Source organism: Apus apus, chromosome 16, assembly GCF_020740795.1.
Source record: "Apus apus isolate bApuApu2 chromosome 16, bApuApu2.pri.cur, whole genome shotgun sequence".
Taxonomy (NCBI): Eukaryota; Metazoa; Chordata; class Aves; order Apodiformes; family Apodidae; genus Apus; species Apus apus.
In genome coordinates this window covers 10,130,402-10,146,840 of record NC_067297.1, presented here as the reverse complement: position 1 = coordinate 10,146,840, position 16,439 = coordinate 10,130,402, and the positions used below count along the sequence as shown (strand labels likewise).

Genomic DNA, 16,439 nt, shown 5'->3' with positions numbered 1-16,439 from the left:
GGAATGGAATGAATTACTGTTCCCAAAGCTTAACCTCCATGAGCTTCAGTTGCCCTTCTGGTATGTAAGAGTGATGATACTGAGCTGAAATCCTGGAAGTGTCACGTATTTGAAAATCACTATTTTTTTACTAATTATCCTGTAAAACTTTTCGTTCAAATTGAGAACCTTTTGAGAGATACTGGAAAAATCTTTTTGCTCATAGAAGTGCTTTCATAGATATTTAAACATTTATGTAACCTTTGAATATTTTAGTAACATTTACATTAGTATAACAGAAATGGGTAAATTGGTTTACACATTAAAATACAAGATTCTGAACCGGATGAACACAAGCAGGACACCTAACATTATCCTATCTCCTCATTTCTGTTCAGTCTGAGATTTTTCACATCTCAGGGTGTTTAGTTAAGGGCAAACCACACAGACTTTGACCTAGAAAATGGACAGATGCCTCACAAATTTGCAGTGTTCAGAAACTTGAGAGGATTGGCATATCAGTACCTTCTCTTGTTGTCCTTCAGAACTGTCCTGAGACAGAGACCTGTTGGTATGGGCTGATGTCTCCAGAGGTGAAAAACCACTAGGAGAATAAACAAGCTTAGACTAGACTCACAGAGACAGTACCACTCATTTATTTTTAGGTCTAAGTCAGTCTTTCCACTCCTGTGTACAACAGATACAAAGCAGAACAGACAGTGTTTTGAATTCACCATTTTTTGATAGACAGTTTATATTTGACATGAAATTTGTCTTTTGTAAACTGCCTGCCTCTGCTAGTAAATGAATGAAGATTTTGCAGGAATCTGTAGTGGAATTTAACCCAGCAAAATAGGGAAGTTCTTAGAGAAGTGTCAACAGCCTCTTTAGGGCTGCAGAGTCCAAGGCAGTACATGGTCACATCCACGGTCACATCTTTCATGGTGACTTCAAGCAGCTCATGCTTCTTTCTTGCAGTTCTGCAATACAGAGATTGTGTGGGCTCAAGACCTTAATCTGAAAGGAGTAAGTAAAGGAAGACCCAGAAGTTTTGCCTTTAACTGGTGAGGGTACTAGGAATCTCCTTAATATTCACTGCAGCCATGATGGAAAGGTACATTCACTCCCCAGATCACACAGTTCCATAGGCAGTGATTCAGGAGTGACTCTCTCCTGATTTCCAGGTGGTAGTTTTCTCTATCAGCTCAATAAAATGTGATTTGTTGCAGAGAGAAACCAATTCATTTGGAAAGGCAGTGCACTTTGTAACAAAGGGGCACAAAAATAAAGTGCCAGAAAAAAGGAAGACAAAGAAGAAACCTCTAGGGAATTGTGCTTAGTCCTGGTTTTTGCTGTCTACCTTCTTTATTTTAGTTTTAATCTGGAGACAGAAGTTAGAAAAATAGGGAAAAAAAGGGGGAGAGTAGCTTAATTCAGCTTAATAATGAAAGAAACTGCTGAAATAGCATCAGAAAGCTCTTTAAAATGCAAAACTTCTTGCTGATCTGCTAGGCAGAATAGGAAAAAAAATAATTACTTAAAGGTAGTGGCTAAGCAGACTTTCTCTTCATCATCTCTCAGTTCTTCTGATGCCAAAGATAAAAAGCACTTTCAGAGGGAAAATGTTTTCATAGTAAAAGCATAAATACCACAGAAGATGAGAGACAGATGCTGTTCACCAAGTCTCCAGCCTCTATTAGAGACTCCTTTTGACTACTGTGGGCAGGACCCCCAGGTGAGAGCTGGTCATTGTACTGTTCAGTGACCTTCCAAAAGCATTGCAAAACTCAGGAGGGGCACAGAGAGATACTTTTATCTATCAAAAATGCTTGAACAAATGCACCTTTTTAAAGTAAAAGTATTTCAGTTCTAATATGATCCAGTTTTATATATTCCTTTTTTTAATCTCCCTTCTGTCCTTCCTCCATGATTCCATGTTACAGTGTTTTGGGTTGTCCCTATCTACCAGTCTTGTGCTTCCATCTCTTATAACCCCATCTGAGAATAGATCCAAATAGTTTTGCCAAATCTGCTTTGAATAACTCCAGAAACAAGTTGACTGTGATTTTATTGCCATCCGAGTTATTCTGAGCTAAGGGGTCTGATGATGTGCCACATAATCCCTACCCTTTTTTTGGGAGGGACATCTGCTTAGCAAATCAGGCTTTACACATGGCTTGTAAATTGTAGCCAAATTGATACATCTGGATTTGTTCTCTGATGCTAAGAAATCCTTTTTATTGATTTTTTTTTTTAGGTGGCACTGTGTGAGTTGAGGGCAAGGGAAGCAAACCCACTTGCTCTCATTTTGCTTAGCCCACTATAGCTAGGCTTAGCTGACCTGTGTTGCTTACAGAAGCTGTAGATTATGGAATAGCTTTAACTGAGTATTTCTTGAGAAGGAGTCTCCTTAGTCCTGTAGGTATGGAGAGCACACCCACATTGTGAATTAGACACTGAGAGACTGTTTCCCTCTCCCTTTCAGCCCCTGTGTAGCTCTAGTTGGGAAGCCTGCTGCCTTTCTCCGACAAAAGCAATCACTGTTTCTCTGAGAATGGATACCTGAAAGCACCATAGTTAAAATGCATACAATGATAGAGTGCAGTACAAGCTTTGCTCTTCCTGTACTCTCTGTGTGCTACCTCTTAATCAGAAATACAGGAACAGAAGAAAGAGCACGTGTACTAAGGACATGAGCTGTGCTTGTATTTGGTGAGAGTAATGTTTTTCTCAATGCAGCTCATAAAGACCTGCCACTGTTGCTGATGTAATAAATATTATCCATAGCAATTTTAAAGGCTGTGTGGTAGCTACCTCCTTAGGATGCTGTATGTATTTGTTTAGCTATTTGTTTGTCCAGTACCCATAAATGCATATAGCAGCTTTACAAATACAGATGGAGATTGGATCTCAGCCCAGAATCATTTAGGAATTGCAGTTTTGTTACCATTGTTACTGTGTTTTTTTCCCTGACTGTCACATTTGCTGTTACTGGCAACACTGGGCTTTAGATAATATTAAATCATACATCTAGACTAGACCTGGTCAATCTGAAGCTGAGCATGTTATCAGAAATCTTTTATCAGCACATTAGTATGTGCATAAATAAGCAACTTGTACAATCAACTCAGAAATGTCATTCATTAACCTTTGGAATAAACTCCATAGAAATGAATAGGATGGAACCAGTGTCAGGATGGCAATGGCTGCTGCTCCAAGCAGAATTAAATTAGATCTTATTGAAGAGCCTCCCAACAGCTTCTGCTGAAAGGCACACAGGGCTAAGGAAAAAAGAGCCATATGTGAAGCTGCCTTGTCAAATGCTCCAGACATAGGGTCTTCTCCCCCAGGCTCAGAGCAGATGATAATATAAATATATGTTCAGGTGGAGAGACACATTGTCACCACTAATGATCCTTGTTATGGCTGATGAGATAGAATTCTGATGGGATGGAGCAAGAACTGGGTTTACTGTTAATTTCTGCAGACATACCAGCTCATTTAGTAATATAACAGCTCCCACTGCTCGCCACTTAATGTGTGATTAATGTGGCACAGGATTTCCCCAGACATTTATGACACCTTTAGGAATAGATATGACAATGACTTTATCACATGGAGTCAGTTCATACTATCTACATCCCTCTTCGTGATTTATATATTCAGGAGTGATTTTATCACTAGTACTCAGTAACATAATAAATGAGAAAACTCAATGGTCTGTAAATTACAACATTGATTAAAGAAGTGATTACTGATATAACTCTTACATGACTGTGATGATGCTTGCTTATTTTTCAGGACAGCATTTACATGTTAATGATAAATTTACTGCAGTGTTTAGAAATACTTCACAGCTTTAATCAAACTGTAAACATTTATAAACACATAATATTTATTGTAGAGGAAATGTGTAGACTTTTGTTACTCTTCAGTGGTTGAAATCCACTCCAGAGACAGCTTTGTCTTGAAGACTGAAAGCAGCATCACCCCCTGATGAACATACTTATCAAGGTAGAGCTCTGATGTGCTGCTTGCCTCCACTGGGACCTGTTTTGGTTTGTTGGTTTTGTCTTGACCACTCCATGAAGGAGCTTGGTTGTTATAAATTCCACAGCACCATGATTAGCTAGTGGCTCACTGCATAACAAACAGAAAATCTAGCAACAGATAAATAGTATCTAGTCTTTAGGCATCTCCAGCATAATTATGCCTCCTGAACCAATGAAAGATTTATTTGTTCAGCTGCTCCAATTGTAAAAGGCCATCATTAACATGCATAAAGAGGAGGGAGCCTTTTTTTTGTTTATTTTTGAGATGCCAGGGTTACACTTTGTGCTTGTTTTGTTGCAGTGATTACCTTTTCTTTTCTCTCTCCCTCTTCCCCCCTTTAGGTTTCTGACAGATGTGACTACGTTTTTGTCAACGGCAAAGAAATGAAAGGCAAGGTGAACGCGCTGGTGAGCTTCACGTACCAGTACCTGAGCGCTCCTCTGCAAATCACAGTCTGGGTTCCACGCCTGCCTCTTCAGATTGACATTTCAGACACAGAACTGAGCCAAATAAAAGGCTGGCGAGTCCCTGTTGTTTCCAACAAAAGGTGGGTTTGAGTTGCTAAATTTCTTGGGTAAAATGAATGGAGTTGATTTGGACTCGCAGCAAGAAGAGCAGCAGCACCTGCACCCAAAAGGCAGCATCTTGCCCTGAGGAGCAGCAGTGCTGAAATCCCCAACTTTGCACTGGATATCTGTAGACAAAATACAGTTTTTAAATTTGTGGGAGTTTTGTTTCAGTGCCTATGTCTGTCTTGAGCAACAGAGCACAATGTGGTGCTCTGCTAAGTTCCACTTAGAGAGGTACTGTTAAGACATACCATCTTGGGTGAAGATAGTCCATTAGTATGGTCCTTCATCATGCTAGGTAGCCATGAATCAGCAGCAGGTCCCAACACAACAGGAGGCAGAGCTGCTATTTCAGGAGGTACTCTCCATTAGCCCTCTAATGCTAGTTTTCACTAATGTTCTTGAAAACATCTCTTCATGCTTCATTTTTTTTGGAAAACAGACCTACCAGAGACAGTGATGATGAGGATGAGGACGAGCGGAAGGGAAGAGGCTGCACTCTGCAGTACCAACATGCCATGGTGCGAGTCCTCACGCAGTTTGTAGCTGAGGATTCTATCCCATGGGGTCAGCTGAGCTACCTCCTGGGCTCAGATTGGCAGTTTGACATTACAGACCTGGTGATGGACTTTATGAAACTGGAGGATCCTCACATTGCCAAGCTACAGGAAGGCAGGATTTTGATCGGACGTGAAGTGGGAATGACAACGATACAGGTACTGTGCTCTAGACTGCCATGTTCTGCCACTGCCATCAGAGAACCTGTGTGGGGACATAAATCCAATAGAATGCTCTGCCATTTCATTTCTATGCATAAAGCTTTAGGGAGAAGAAGGGATTATGATCTTAAGAAAGCTTATTTTAATTTATCAGCTTTTTCCTAAGTTGATTCTTTTGTGTTTCTCCAAAGGTTTTGTCTCCCCTGTCTGACTCCATCCTGGCAGAGAAGACCGTGACTGTGCTAGATGACAAAGTGACCATAACAGACCTTGGAGTCCAGCTGGTGGCTGGGCTTTCACTCTTTCTTCAGCCAAGTGCAGCAAGTAGTCGGGCTATTGTGGCTACAACCGTTGCCCAAGAGCTGCTTCATACTCCTAAGCAGGTATTGTACACTCCCTGTTTACTGTTGCTGCCTTTTGGGATGGAACAGGGGTTTATCAACATGAAGTACAGGTGACAATTTGTAACGAGTTAGACTTTAAAGAATAGGTGTAGTCCATGTCCATGTCAGTCGCTTTCCTCTAGAGGTACTCTGGAATTCTCTTCTCATTTCTTCCCTTCAAATATGGACTTACTCTGCAGTAAAAGTTCTCATGACACAGAAGTTTATATTATTTACATGTTTAATACTCTTTTTTTATACGACTTTTCCATTATTTTCACAACAGAGACAGTCTTTGGGCAGTGGCCCTGGTGTGCTACATGAGCTGCCCTTGTTTGCCATACCAGACATCACAGAGCTCTGTGTGTCACAATTTAGTATTTTTAAGAGCTATAAAATAGAGGCAGAAGATAGCCAAGTACATTTCTTTTCCCTCCTGGAATCACAGCAGGCTGCCATGCTCCTCTCTCCTTTTATTTTTTAGATGGATTTGGGGGGGTCTGTCATTCAGTTCATTAGAATATCACTGTGATGATCCTACTTAACTTAAGCCAGCAAATTTCCATCCCTAAGGGAGCAAAGGGAGTCTTTCAAGCAGCATGCTCCAGGTCACAACACACATGGAAAAGAAGATTGGAGAATAGCACCAGATCAAGGCAAACAGTTGCTCTGGAACAGATTAAAAACAAGGGTCAGTAGCAGTGGAACAAGCTTTATGTTCATTGCTCTTTCCGTCAGTTGATTTGAGGAGTGACACTGGGGATCATGCAATTAACTCTGTCCACAACTGTCCCTCTCACAGAAAAACTGTATTTAATCTCACATAGATAGGGAGAGCTCTCAAGTCAGGTTTTATGGCCCATTTTCATGATTATAGTTACCTAATTTTCTGGAACATAAAAATAATTTAGATTGTTTTATAACTTAGTAACAGGAATATGTCAAAACTAGAAGGACATGCTGCCCATCTGTTCCATTTACTGCATCCTGTAAACATAAGAATCTTATGTAATTAACCCATTTATACCCTTCTCCAGGGCTTAGAAACCATGTCTGACATATTGTCCTCAGACAAAGACTGTAAAAGCAAAAGCTAAAGCATGCCTAACCCAATTCTGTTATGTAGGACAGAGCACCATTTGTCCTGCAGCATCATTGGAACAATCATGGCTTTGATTGCAGATTAAAGAGCTTGTGAATCTGGAAAGGTAGCACAGATACACTGTCAACTTCTCAGATTTATAGATGATCTGTCCTGAAAATGCAAAGATATTTATCAATATCAGGTTATGGCACATATTTACAGGGCATTTCAGCAGTGCATGACAGGACATCTCCCATTGCATTATGCACAGCAATATGATATGACATGGCATAACATTGGCAAGTTATTAAATAATGCAAAAGACTAAAAATGTGTAAACGTGGGGTTTTAAAAATTGTTTTTCCAAGCATCTGTGTTATGGAATGATTTTTGTGAAATATTTGGTCGAAGCTGATGTTCTTTTGCGAGGTAATTTCAGTTTCCTCCAAGTGGCACATTTCTGATGCAGAAGTGACCGGGCACATCAGGCTCAGTGTGAGCAGTGCCTTCTGCTTCTGGCCCTGCTGGGCAGTGTGGGATGCTGCTGTCCCTCCTGTCCTCTTCCTGGGCCCACTGCATCATGATCACTGGAGATACTGACTGTTTATAAAAAGGCCTAAATATCGGGGGCAAACCTTATGGGTGCCACTGAAAATCAAAAGAATAGTTAAGACAGCTGAAGTTTTTATTTTTCTCAGGAATGACTGTCTATGCCTCAGCACTGGTACATGGAAAAAAAAAAAACAGTCAATGTGTCCTTAGTCAAATGTTTTCCTTGGCTCCACTTTAGCACCTTCAATAGCCAAGCTTCAACACAGATTAGCAAATGTCCTTGGGTAGTTGGTGCTGTGGCAGGCACAATATTGTCCCTAGGAGACTAAGCAGTATGTCTGTGTAGTGCAATAGGAGGCATATAGCAGTATCTAGATTGTGCCATTACAGATCTTTCAATATTATAGGAATGAATTTAGTATTTTTGCTGACTTCCTTTCAATGAACGTAATTACTAGATTAGGTACTTGATTATAGTGACCACAGAGTGTGTGCATAAGTACCACAAAACAGCCAGAACACCAGGTCCTGAAAAGCTGGCAGTTTCTCCAAGTACTTAGCAATCTAAAGAGGGTAAGCTACAATTTTTTATCTCGGATTCCTTAATTTAGATATCTTTATCTGTAGTTGGGCTACTAATTACCTAAGGTGACCTTGAGGGATGCTGAGCCCATACTTTCTTTTTTTCTCTTAAGACAATGGGGAGCTCATTGGCACTGAAAAGTGAATCAGTGATTTAGGAGCCTAAAAATAAATGTAGGTTGACCAACTTTTAAATATCAAAGTTGAAATATCTTCTGAATATTTGGAAACTGTAGCTGTGAGCAGTCTATTTTTAGTGGCCATCTGCTCAGGTAGAAAAGCTGTTGCATTTGTTTTGCTGGTGGTTGTTAAAATCAACATTGCCATCTTTAAGGCTTCTCCAAAATGTAGATTAAAAAAAACCTACAGTGTTTTAAGTGTTTTCTGATCTGAGTGAGCTTCAAGAACTCATCAATTTCAGCTGACACTGCAGGGAAACTCAGTAATATCATAGCTTTTTCATCACTGTAGGGTATTTCATATGGTCTAATGGACTGAAATGGGAAGGTGGGTAAAATAAAAGAAAGAAAAAAGAAAAACTTTCATAAATAGCTGTGTGTATTAATATATCTATCTCTCTGTGCTACTAGGAAACTGCAGATATTTTCTTAGGGAAAAAAAAGAGCAATGTTAGCACTTTCTAAAGGCCACATTCTTTTTCACATGTGTAGCTCCTGGTGACATCAGTGACAAGACCCAACCCTGTGAGGTCATCTGCAACCTCAGGGAATGTTCTCCAAGATGTCAGCTCTCACTCTGATAGGAGGTGAGGGTGCTCAGCCCCACCCGAATCAGGGTGACAACCTAGAGTTGTTTGTGTGTCCCTGCCTTTTGGATTGACATGATACTGACCTGTCTTAACTTGTGTCCGTCAAGCAAACTAGTTCTAGTTGTTCATTGACACCTCGCAGATAAGTATCAGATATTTTTATGTATATATTCTTCAAACTGACAGAGCAAGTATGGCTCACAAGGATGATAAAGGAACTAAGCAGCATGGGAAAGGGAGAAAGGATGTATTGTTAGATTAGAATCGGAATTCTTCACTTGCAAATACAAGCAAATCCCCCCTGGAAAGGAATGTCACATTAGCAGATTGGACAAAAAGGAGAGAAAGAAGGGCATGCTAGGGGAATGCATGGTTTGAATTAAGATCTGAGTCTTGGCTGCCTTTCATTTCCACGTCATAACGATCAAGCCCAATTTTTACTACACAAGTCACAGGCTTGAAAACAAATGCACATGTAAGACTTTGATATTTCATGTGATAAAATTGCTAGGGAAATGCATTTCAGCGTTCAGGTCCCCAGACAGAACAATCAGAGCTGGCCTGATAGAAGCTGGTGAGGACAGTATTCCCTTGCCTTTATTTGAGGCAGGGATGTATTTGTTTTCTGCAGAGCCATCCAGCCATCTATTTTTTTTCCTTTGGTGTCCTGCCTAATTCCAGGACTGTTGCAGCTGACCCCAGCAACTGAGGGCTTACTCACAAATATTTTTAACTTGTGCTTCAGAGAATGAAGACTATTAAAAGGGCTCTTTATTCAAGGCATAGGATAAAATAAAATAAAATATACTGATCAGTCCTCAGATCGATGTTTCTAAGCAGCAGAATTCTCTAAAATGCCACCAGCCCTACACACTTTACTCCCCTTTTGCTTTAAGAATACAAGACACCATGCCCTGGTATCAAGCTGTCCCCAGCTTTTTTTTGTGGAGTATTGAAGAACACAAGGGAGATAAAACTACTAATAGAAAGCAAAATGCAAGTTTATCCAAGAAGATTTATCAAGTGGCATCTTTGGACTGATAAGCAGCAAGGTAAGTCAAGGCCAGAAAAAGTGGTGGACTGCAGCAGAGCAAGAAGAACCAACCAAGTGTCTGATCTGGCGTGTAGTTATACCTGGAATGGAGGAGAGGAACAGCAAAAGCAAAAGGGAAAATGCAGACAAAATGTGTCTTGATAAATACAGTTTTTAATGTCTTAGGGAAAGCATGACATTTGATAACCAATAGTGGTTGTGGAAAGCAATTTCTTCATCTCCTCTGGACTGGATTTTGTTGTCATTAACGTGATCTAATGTACATTGTCTGATTCACTTCACATCATCACAGTCACAGTATAAATTATGCTTTTCTGTAAGAAGTACTGGCACTAATGTGTTGTTGTGGTTCTTTTGTTCTGGATGTGTAACTGTGTGTGTGTGCATGGATAAGTGAAAGAGAGAAAAAGTGGATGAAAGAAGGCTGGAGAGCCAGATAATCCCTCAAACTATTTGTTTATGCTCTATAATTAATGAACACAAGTATTTGTCACCTCAGTGTTGAGGGCATCAGACTAGGGGCAGCAACTTTGCAGGTAAGAAGGCTCCAATCCATCTTCATCTGCTGACAGTAATTAGAGGACCTTGTCAGAGATTCAGTAGGGATTTATTGATGCTTTATATAGGATTTGCAGAAACAGGTCTTTGAAGGACGTGGTACTAAAAAATTTCTTTCTTTCCTTCATTCTTTTTTTAGCTTTTCAGAATTTACAATCATTTGGGAAATTTGCTTCCTCCCCCTGCCCTCAGCTTTTCTTTAACAATGTGAGTGAGAAGAGATCATCTCTTGCCAAATAGAATATTTGGACTGATACAACATACTTTGACAAGATTTGAGATTCTGCCCCTTTTTCTCTCACTTGTTTTCTTTCCCTTTTAATTAATACTGCCCATAGTATAAGCATGACAATGTTGCTTTGTGAAAAAAATTGGTTCTTCCTATGAAAAAAGCATCTCTTAAAAATAAAAAGCATCAATGCTGGCTGAAAATAATAGCTAAGCTATTGCACACCTCCTGTTATCTATAGCAAATCACATGTGTCTGCAAATTTCACCTGACTGCCATTTCATTTTTCTCTGTCTCTGCTTCATAAAACCATGAATGCAGAAGAGTGGAGAAATAGTGTAAAGAATAAAAGTTGTTTTGAAGTTGCTTACAACTTTGCCTAATTCTAGCCATTTGGGCTGATTTTTTCCATGTTGGCTACCTCTTAACCTGAAAGGTGCCTGAGGGCTATTAGAAAATAAAGGAGTTGATAAGAAAAACAAAGATCTGGGTATCTTGAGAAGAGTATCTATAGTTGGTGAAATTATGTTGGTGGTTTTGCCTTCAATAGCTTGATGAAAAACGAGTGTATCTTACACACCTCTGGGTGGTGCTCAAGGCTGTCCTGACGGAGAAGGAAAACAACAGGGTATTGAATTGTCACAGGAGCTGCATCTATTTCTCTCTACACTGATCCACTAAAGCAATAATCCTTTGCTTTCCCATGACTGGGTTTGCTCTGCCATAGATTTCTATTATAGAAATTTAAGCTGTGCCCTGCAGCTTTATGTTTTTGTCTGTTCAGCCATTTCAGGGTTGTTTCTCTAATGAAAGATCAGCTGTTTTAATTTCCTTTTGCAGTTCATCCTGCCCTGCTTCTGAGCTACTGTGGCTCAATTTCAGCTGTTTGAAGCGCATTTGAATCAACAAGAACTTTGCCTTCTTTCCTGTTGTGCCACGACTTATTTTTCTTCTTTCAGTCCCTCAAGAACTTGCTGATAACACTTTGGAAATCAAATATTCAGCATAGTCCAACCTTCTGCACAGCCAAACGCCCCTTGCTGTTTTCACTGAAAACCCTTAAATCTAACTAGAAGGGTAGCAATTCCCTTTGTTTATAACAATAGTGGAACAAATTGTAGCCAATTGAGAACCATATTAGGTTGTAAATTTGTATTATGGCTGGATGTTAACAGGGTGGCAATGTTTTTCCCTGATGGTGATTTTCAGCCGAGTTGTTCTGATGGTGTGTGAAGTTATTAGGGCCATCTGTGGTTCAAGTCTGGGAAGAGAAGAACTTGGGGTCTGTATGAAGTTGCACTCCAGCAATCTGCCTGCCCGTCGGCTGCCTAAACAGGCAAGACATGGAGCAAATGAAAAAATAAACAAATCTCCTGCAAAGAAAGCTACTGAGACGTGGAGAAGTAAATATCTATATCGTCTGGATGGGATTTCAAATGGCAGAGAGCTGACCTCTAGCTTTGTCTTTGCTTCCAATAATGACTTCTAACAGTGCTACCTGCAGAGAACAAAGACAGTCCAATTAAATCCAGGCCATTTGAATTGTTGTCGTAGAGATCATACCAAAATCCCCATCCTCCTCTCCTTGACACAGGAATGTGGTGGACTTCTTAATTATCTCAAGGATAAAGTATGTTTTACTTAAAACAAACCTTTCTCCTGCAAAATGGCAATTGTTCCCTGAGTCTTTTTCTTTCAGGTGAAAGATACTGTGGTAGCTCCTTATTCCTGCTAAGATGTTTATGCCTTGTTTAATTTAACAGCTCCCTGTGACACCTGTGTATGGGGAACATGAGGAAAATAAGTGTTCTGTCAAGTGCCTCTAGTAATTTTTCTGGTTTGTCTCTTTCAGCTTTTGATGACAGGAATTACTTTCTTTATAAATCCTGTAAATTGTAGCTTGTTAATGGGCACTTTGGTATTACGGACATCTCATATAAATGATTTTATATGTTCTTTTGCAAAACACTTGCAGAAAGGATAACAGTGGAACCTTTAGTGAAAAATGTGACCAATTTTCTGCCCCATCAGTTGAAGTTTGGTTTGCTTTAAATGCAGTGCAGAGCCTTTGTCTTCCATTTCCTCCAGCTGCCATTCAGAGCTGAGAGATTGATGAGCTGCAATGAGCTGAGTTGTTTTATTTAAGACCCTGTCTTTAACCATATTCCTCTCCTTTCAGGAAGCTGTAGTAAGCACCTGGATTCAGTTCAGTGACAGCTCTGTTACTCCACTGGACATTTACGACTCTAAGGACTTCTCCCTTGCTGCTGTATCCTTAGATGAAGCTGTTGTCTCGATCCAGCAGAATGCTGCCTTGGAATGGCCAGTTGTGGCAGCAGAAGGTGAAGGTCAGGGCACCTTAATCAAGGTGGACATGATGATTTCTGAAGCCTGCCAGAAGTCCAAGAGGAAAAGTGTCCTGGCTGTGGGCAATGGCAACATCAAAGTAAAGTTTGGCCAGAATGATGCAGACTCTGATAAAGGCGGAGATTATGATGCTGATGAGATTGAAAACCACGCCAGTGACCGGCGGCACAAAGCGTCAGATCAGGAGCGGTATGGCCAGGAGGGACGATACTATGGTAGCTCCTCAGCAGAGCGAGAGGAAGGTGCCATCAGGAAAGCCAGCACCACAGCAAAATCTGTCATAAAAAATAAAGTCATTAAAAACAATAGGCTGGATGGGAGCAAACTCTCAGATGACAGCCAGCTGCAGAACATTCCTATAGACTTCACCAACTTCCCTGCTCAAGTAGACCTCCCAAAAGGCAATGCAGGCATGGAGGAAAATGACCTGGTGCAGACACCCAGGGGCCTTAGTGATTTAGAGATCGGGATGTATGCTCTGCTTGGGGTCTTCTGCCTGGCAATTCTAGTCTTCCTAATAAACTGTGCAACATTTGCACTGAAGTACCGTCACAAGCAGGTTCTGGTGGAAGGACAGACCACCATGACACATTCCCATGACTGGGTCTGGCTGGGAAATGAAGCAGAACTGCTGGAGAACACAGCAGATGCGTCACCTCAGCAGGATGAACACACAACTATTATTGACCGAGGCTCAGGTTGTGAGGAGAGCAACCAGCTCCTCAATGGCAGTGCTCAGAAGAACATTCAGAGCCAGGTTCACAGGTGTGCTGACTCAGGGGGCAAGCTGGGAAAGGAACAGAAATCTGAACCTTTACATTCGCCGACATCTAAACGGAAGCGGGTAAAATTCACAACATTCACCACCATCCCACCCGATGATGGTTGTCCTACTGTCAACTCAATCCTAAGTAGCAATGATGATGACATTAAGTGGGTGTGCCAGGATATGGACCTGGGGGACTCCAAAGAAATACAAAACTACATGGAGAAGTTCAAAGACAAAGTGTAGCTCCTTGCTGGTTTTTTGGGTTTAACCACACCTTGATGCCTTCAGTTCTACAGTATATATTGGGACAGAAGAGGGGGAGGGGAAGAAATCACTAGGAGAAATGATGAGGCAGTTTTTATAATCAGGGAAAGAAATTTGCCAAACTGTCCATGGTTTGTTTTTGGTTTTCACTTGTTTTATTTTTTCAGCGGTGAGTCCTCTACTCATGGATTTAAGAAGTGGAATATAAATAGCAGAAAGGAGCAAGTAAATGGTATGACCAGTATGATGAACTGGGCAAGATGAAGTTGTGAAAATTGGTTTTATGCGCCATACAAATAATAATGATAGTAATAGTTTCAAAGTACCAAAAATATTTGTTAAAAGACAGAGAGAATCTAAGAACATGAAAAGAATAAGCAAGAGACAAGCAATAACTTGTCAGTATTTCTAATAAAACATCACAATTATGGAGACGTGACCCACAAGGGGACTTTTTAAGGTTTGTTTTTCAAGCTGTTTCTTTTTATCCCTTCATTTGAAGTGAAGATCTGTCTTTGGCATGACGTATGAAGGAGGAAGAAATTACCTGGTATTTTTACTTTTACATTTCTGTTTCCTTTGTAAGTTGAAACAATAATTTTCCCTCTTGTATTTTTCTTTTAAATATCTTAAAACCAGGAAGATTTTCAATTTGCTAAATTCACAGTGGACCAAGAACATCTTGTTCCTAAGTTCGCTCTAAATAATCTCCTGTCATTTAAAGAATTCAAGGGATAAATATTGACTCATAATTTCCACGTGATGTCTCTTCTGAAAGCCTGAGCCTCCATTGTTTCACCCTAGGTAGAAATACGTTCCATTTGGAAGAAGTATTAATTTTACTTCCAGGTTTGGATTGTTTATTTAGTTTTTTTGTTTTGCATTTCCACAACCAAAGTTCCCATGTTTCACCAAGGGAAGAAGGTGCTGTTCTGTATTAGCTTTTAGAAGTAACAACTGATGGGAGTGCCCACTGGTACAGTTTAAATGTACCTGGAACTGAGACCGTCACAGGCCAAATATGTACAGCCTGGATTTTGGGTTTTTTGCCAAGTCCATGAATTCATAATTTCATTCTGTAATTTTCTGTTTATTCTACTGTTACCTACTCTCATCAAGCTCGGAAAGCTAGAAGAATGAACAAAAAGACATTGATTGTCCCCAAACTTTTATTTCCTTGTGCTGGAAGAGCTGGCCTCTGGACACTGTTGGAAGGGAGGGAAATCTTGCTGAAGCCAGATCAAGAAATATCTGGACCTATTTTATAGATATTTTTTTTTCCTTTGGACCAGCTGGAAGACTGACAATTTTAGACTAGATTGTAAAGCTGATGTTTTGAATAAAAAAAAAATAAAATACAAAACCAGTAATAAATCTGAAGCAAATACAAACCAGAGTCGTAGATTTGTTGTGTAGCTGGCAGAACTGTGTTGACTCACTGCCAGTTCACAGCGATGGAGGATGCAGATCAAAATCCATACAATGATTAAACCACTGTCATCCAAAACCTTTTGTAACTGAAAGGAAGATGGTATAATCCAGCCTTTTGGAAAGCAGTATTATGTCCTGACTGTTAGCTGGAAGCACTTGCATTGTCCTGTCTTTACCCATGTATTTCTTTTTCTTTATTTTATTACTAAACTCAGTAGTTTGTTTTTTTACTTGGACAAAATCAATCCTGCCACCCAGTAACATAGACGGACATTTTAACAAGATATGCCTAGTATGCGTTGTAGACTGAAAGAATGTAATATTTATTTATACATGTTATACAAATTGTAATTAAAATGCTTTACATGGCTTGACAAATTAACCTCTTTTCTGAAGGGAGGGGGCTCCTTTTGTCATTTCTGTGTTGAAGTACTGCATGCACTGCCTAACAGCTGAAACAAAATCTAAGCTGGTTTCTGAAGAGAGGAGAATAGAGATATATGGAAGTTTTTCACTGCTCTGACCTTTCTTTTGTGTACTCCTTCCCCATGCCACCCAACATGGGGTGATGATGATGGATGGCAAAAGGCAGCAGCCAGGCACGGTTCATGGCAGTGTCACTATTCATCTTGTTCATCTTCATGCCTACCATCAGCACAAGCAGCTCGGGGATGCTTGCTTCTGATATGTGCAACTTTTGTACAGCCCACTCATAATTAATTATGTTGTTTCTCTGATTGATACAGTAGGTTCAGATGGAAGCAAGTTTCACTGAATCACAACTGACATGTACAAAGCACCCTGTGTTCCAGAGGACCCTAAGCAACTTTACAAGCTAAGCACAGTGATGCATCAGCCACCCCTCAGGGATCAGTATCTCTTCCTAGGAAAACGCAGGTGTCTCTGAGGTGCAAAAGGCAGTTACAGCTCAGAGCTGCAAAACACAATGGCACAGGAGCAAGAAATAGTATGGACCAAAAATAATACACCACGGTAGCACAGAATATAATTGTTCAAAGTGCATTTTTAAGAACACTATTAATGTGCTGAAGGGCCCGTGTTACAGCGCACTTGAAG

General features: G+C 40.2%; 1 protein-coding gene across 1 annotated transcript in view; it reads left to right on the top strand.

Annotated features, from left to right (window-relative positions):
* The window catches only part of TMEM132C (transmembrane protein 132C), a 185,267-nt gene extending 169,586 nt beyond the window's left edge, over positions 1–15,681 (top strand). The window contains exons 6-9 of the mRNA XM_051634369.1: positions 4,374–4,579; positions 5,044–5,317; positions 5,512–5,703; positions 12,711–15,681. Coding sequence (XP_051490329.1) covers positions 4,374–4,579; positions 5,044–5,317; positions 5,512–5,703; positions 12,711–13,910 — 1,872 coding nt within the window. The 3' untranslated portion in view covers positions 13,911–15,681. The remainder of the gene's footprint in view (positions 1–4,373; positions 4,580–5,043; positions 5,318–5,511; positions 5,704–12,710) is intronic.
* The last annotated feature ends 758 nt before the right edge of the window (positions 15,682–16,439 follow it).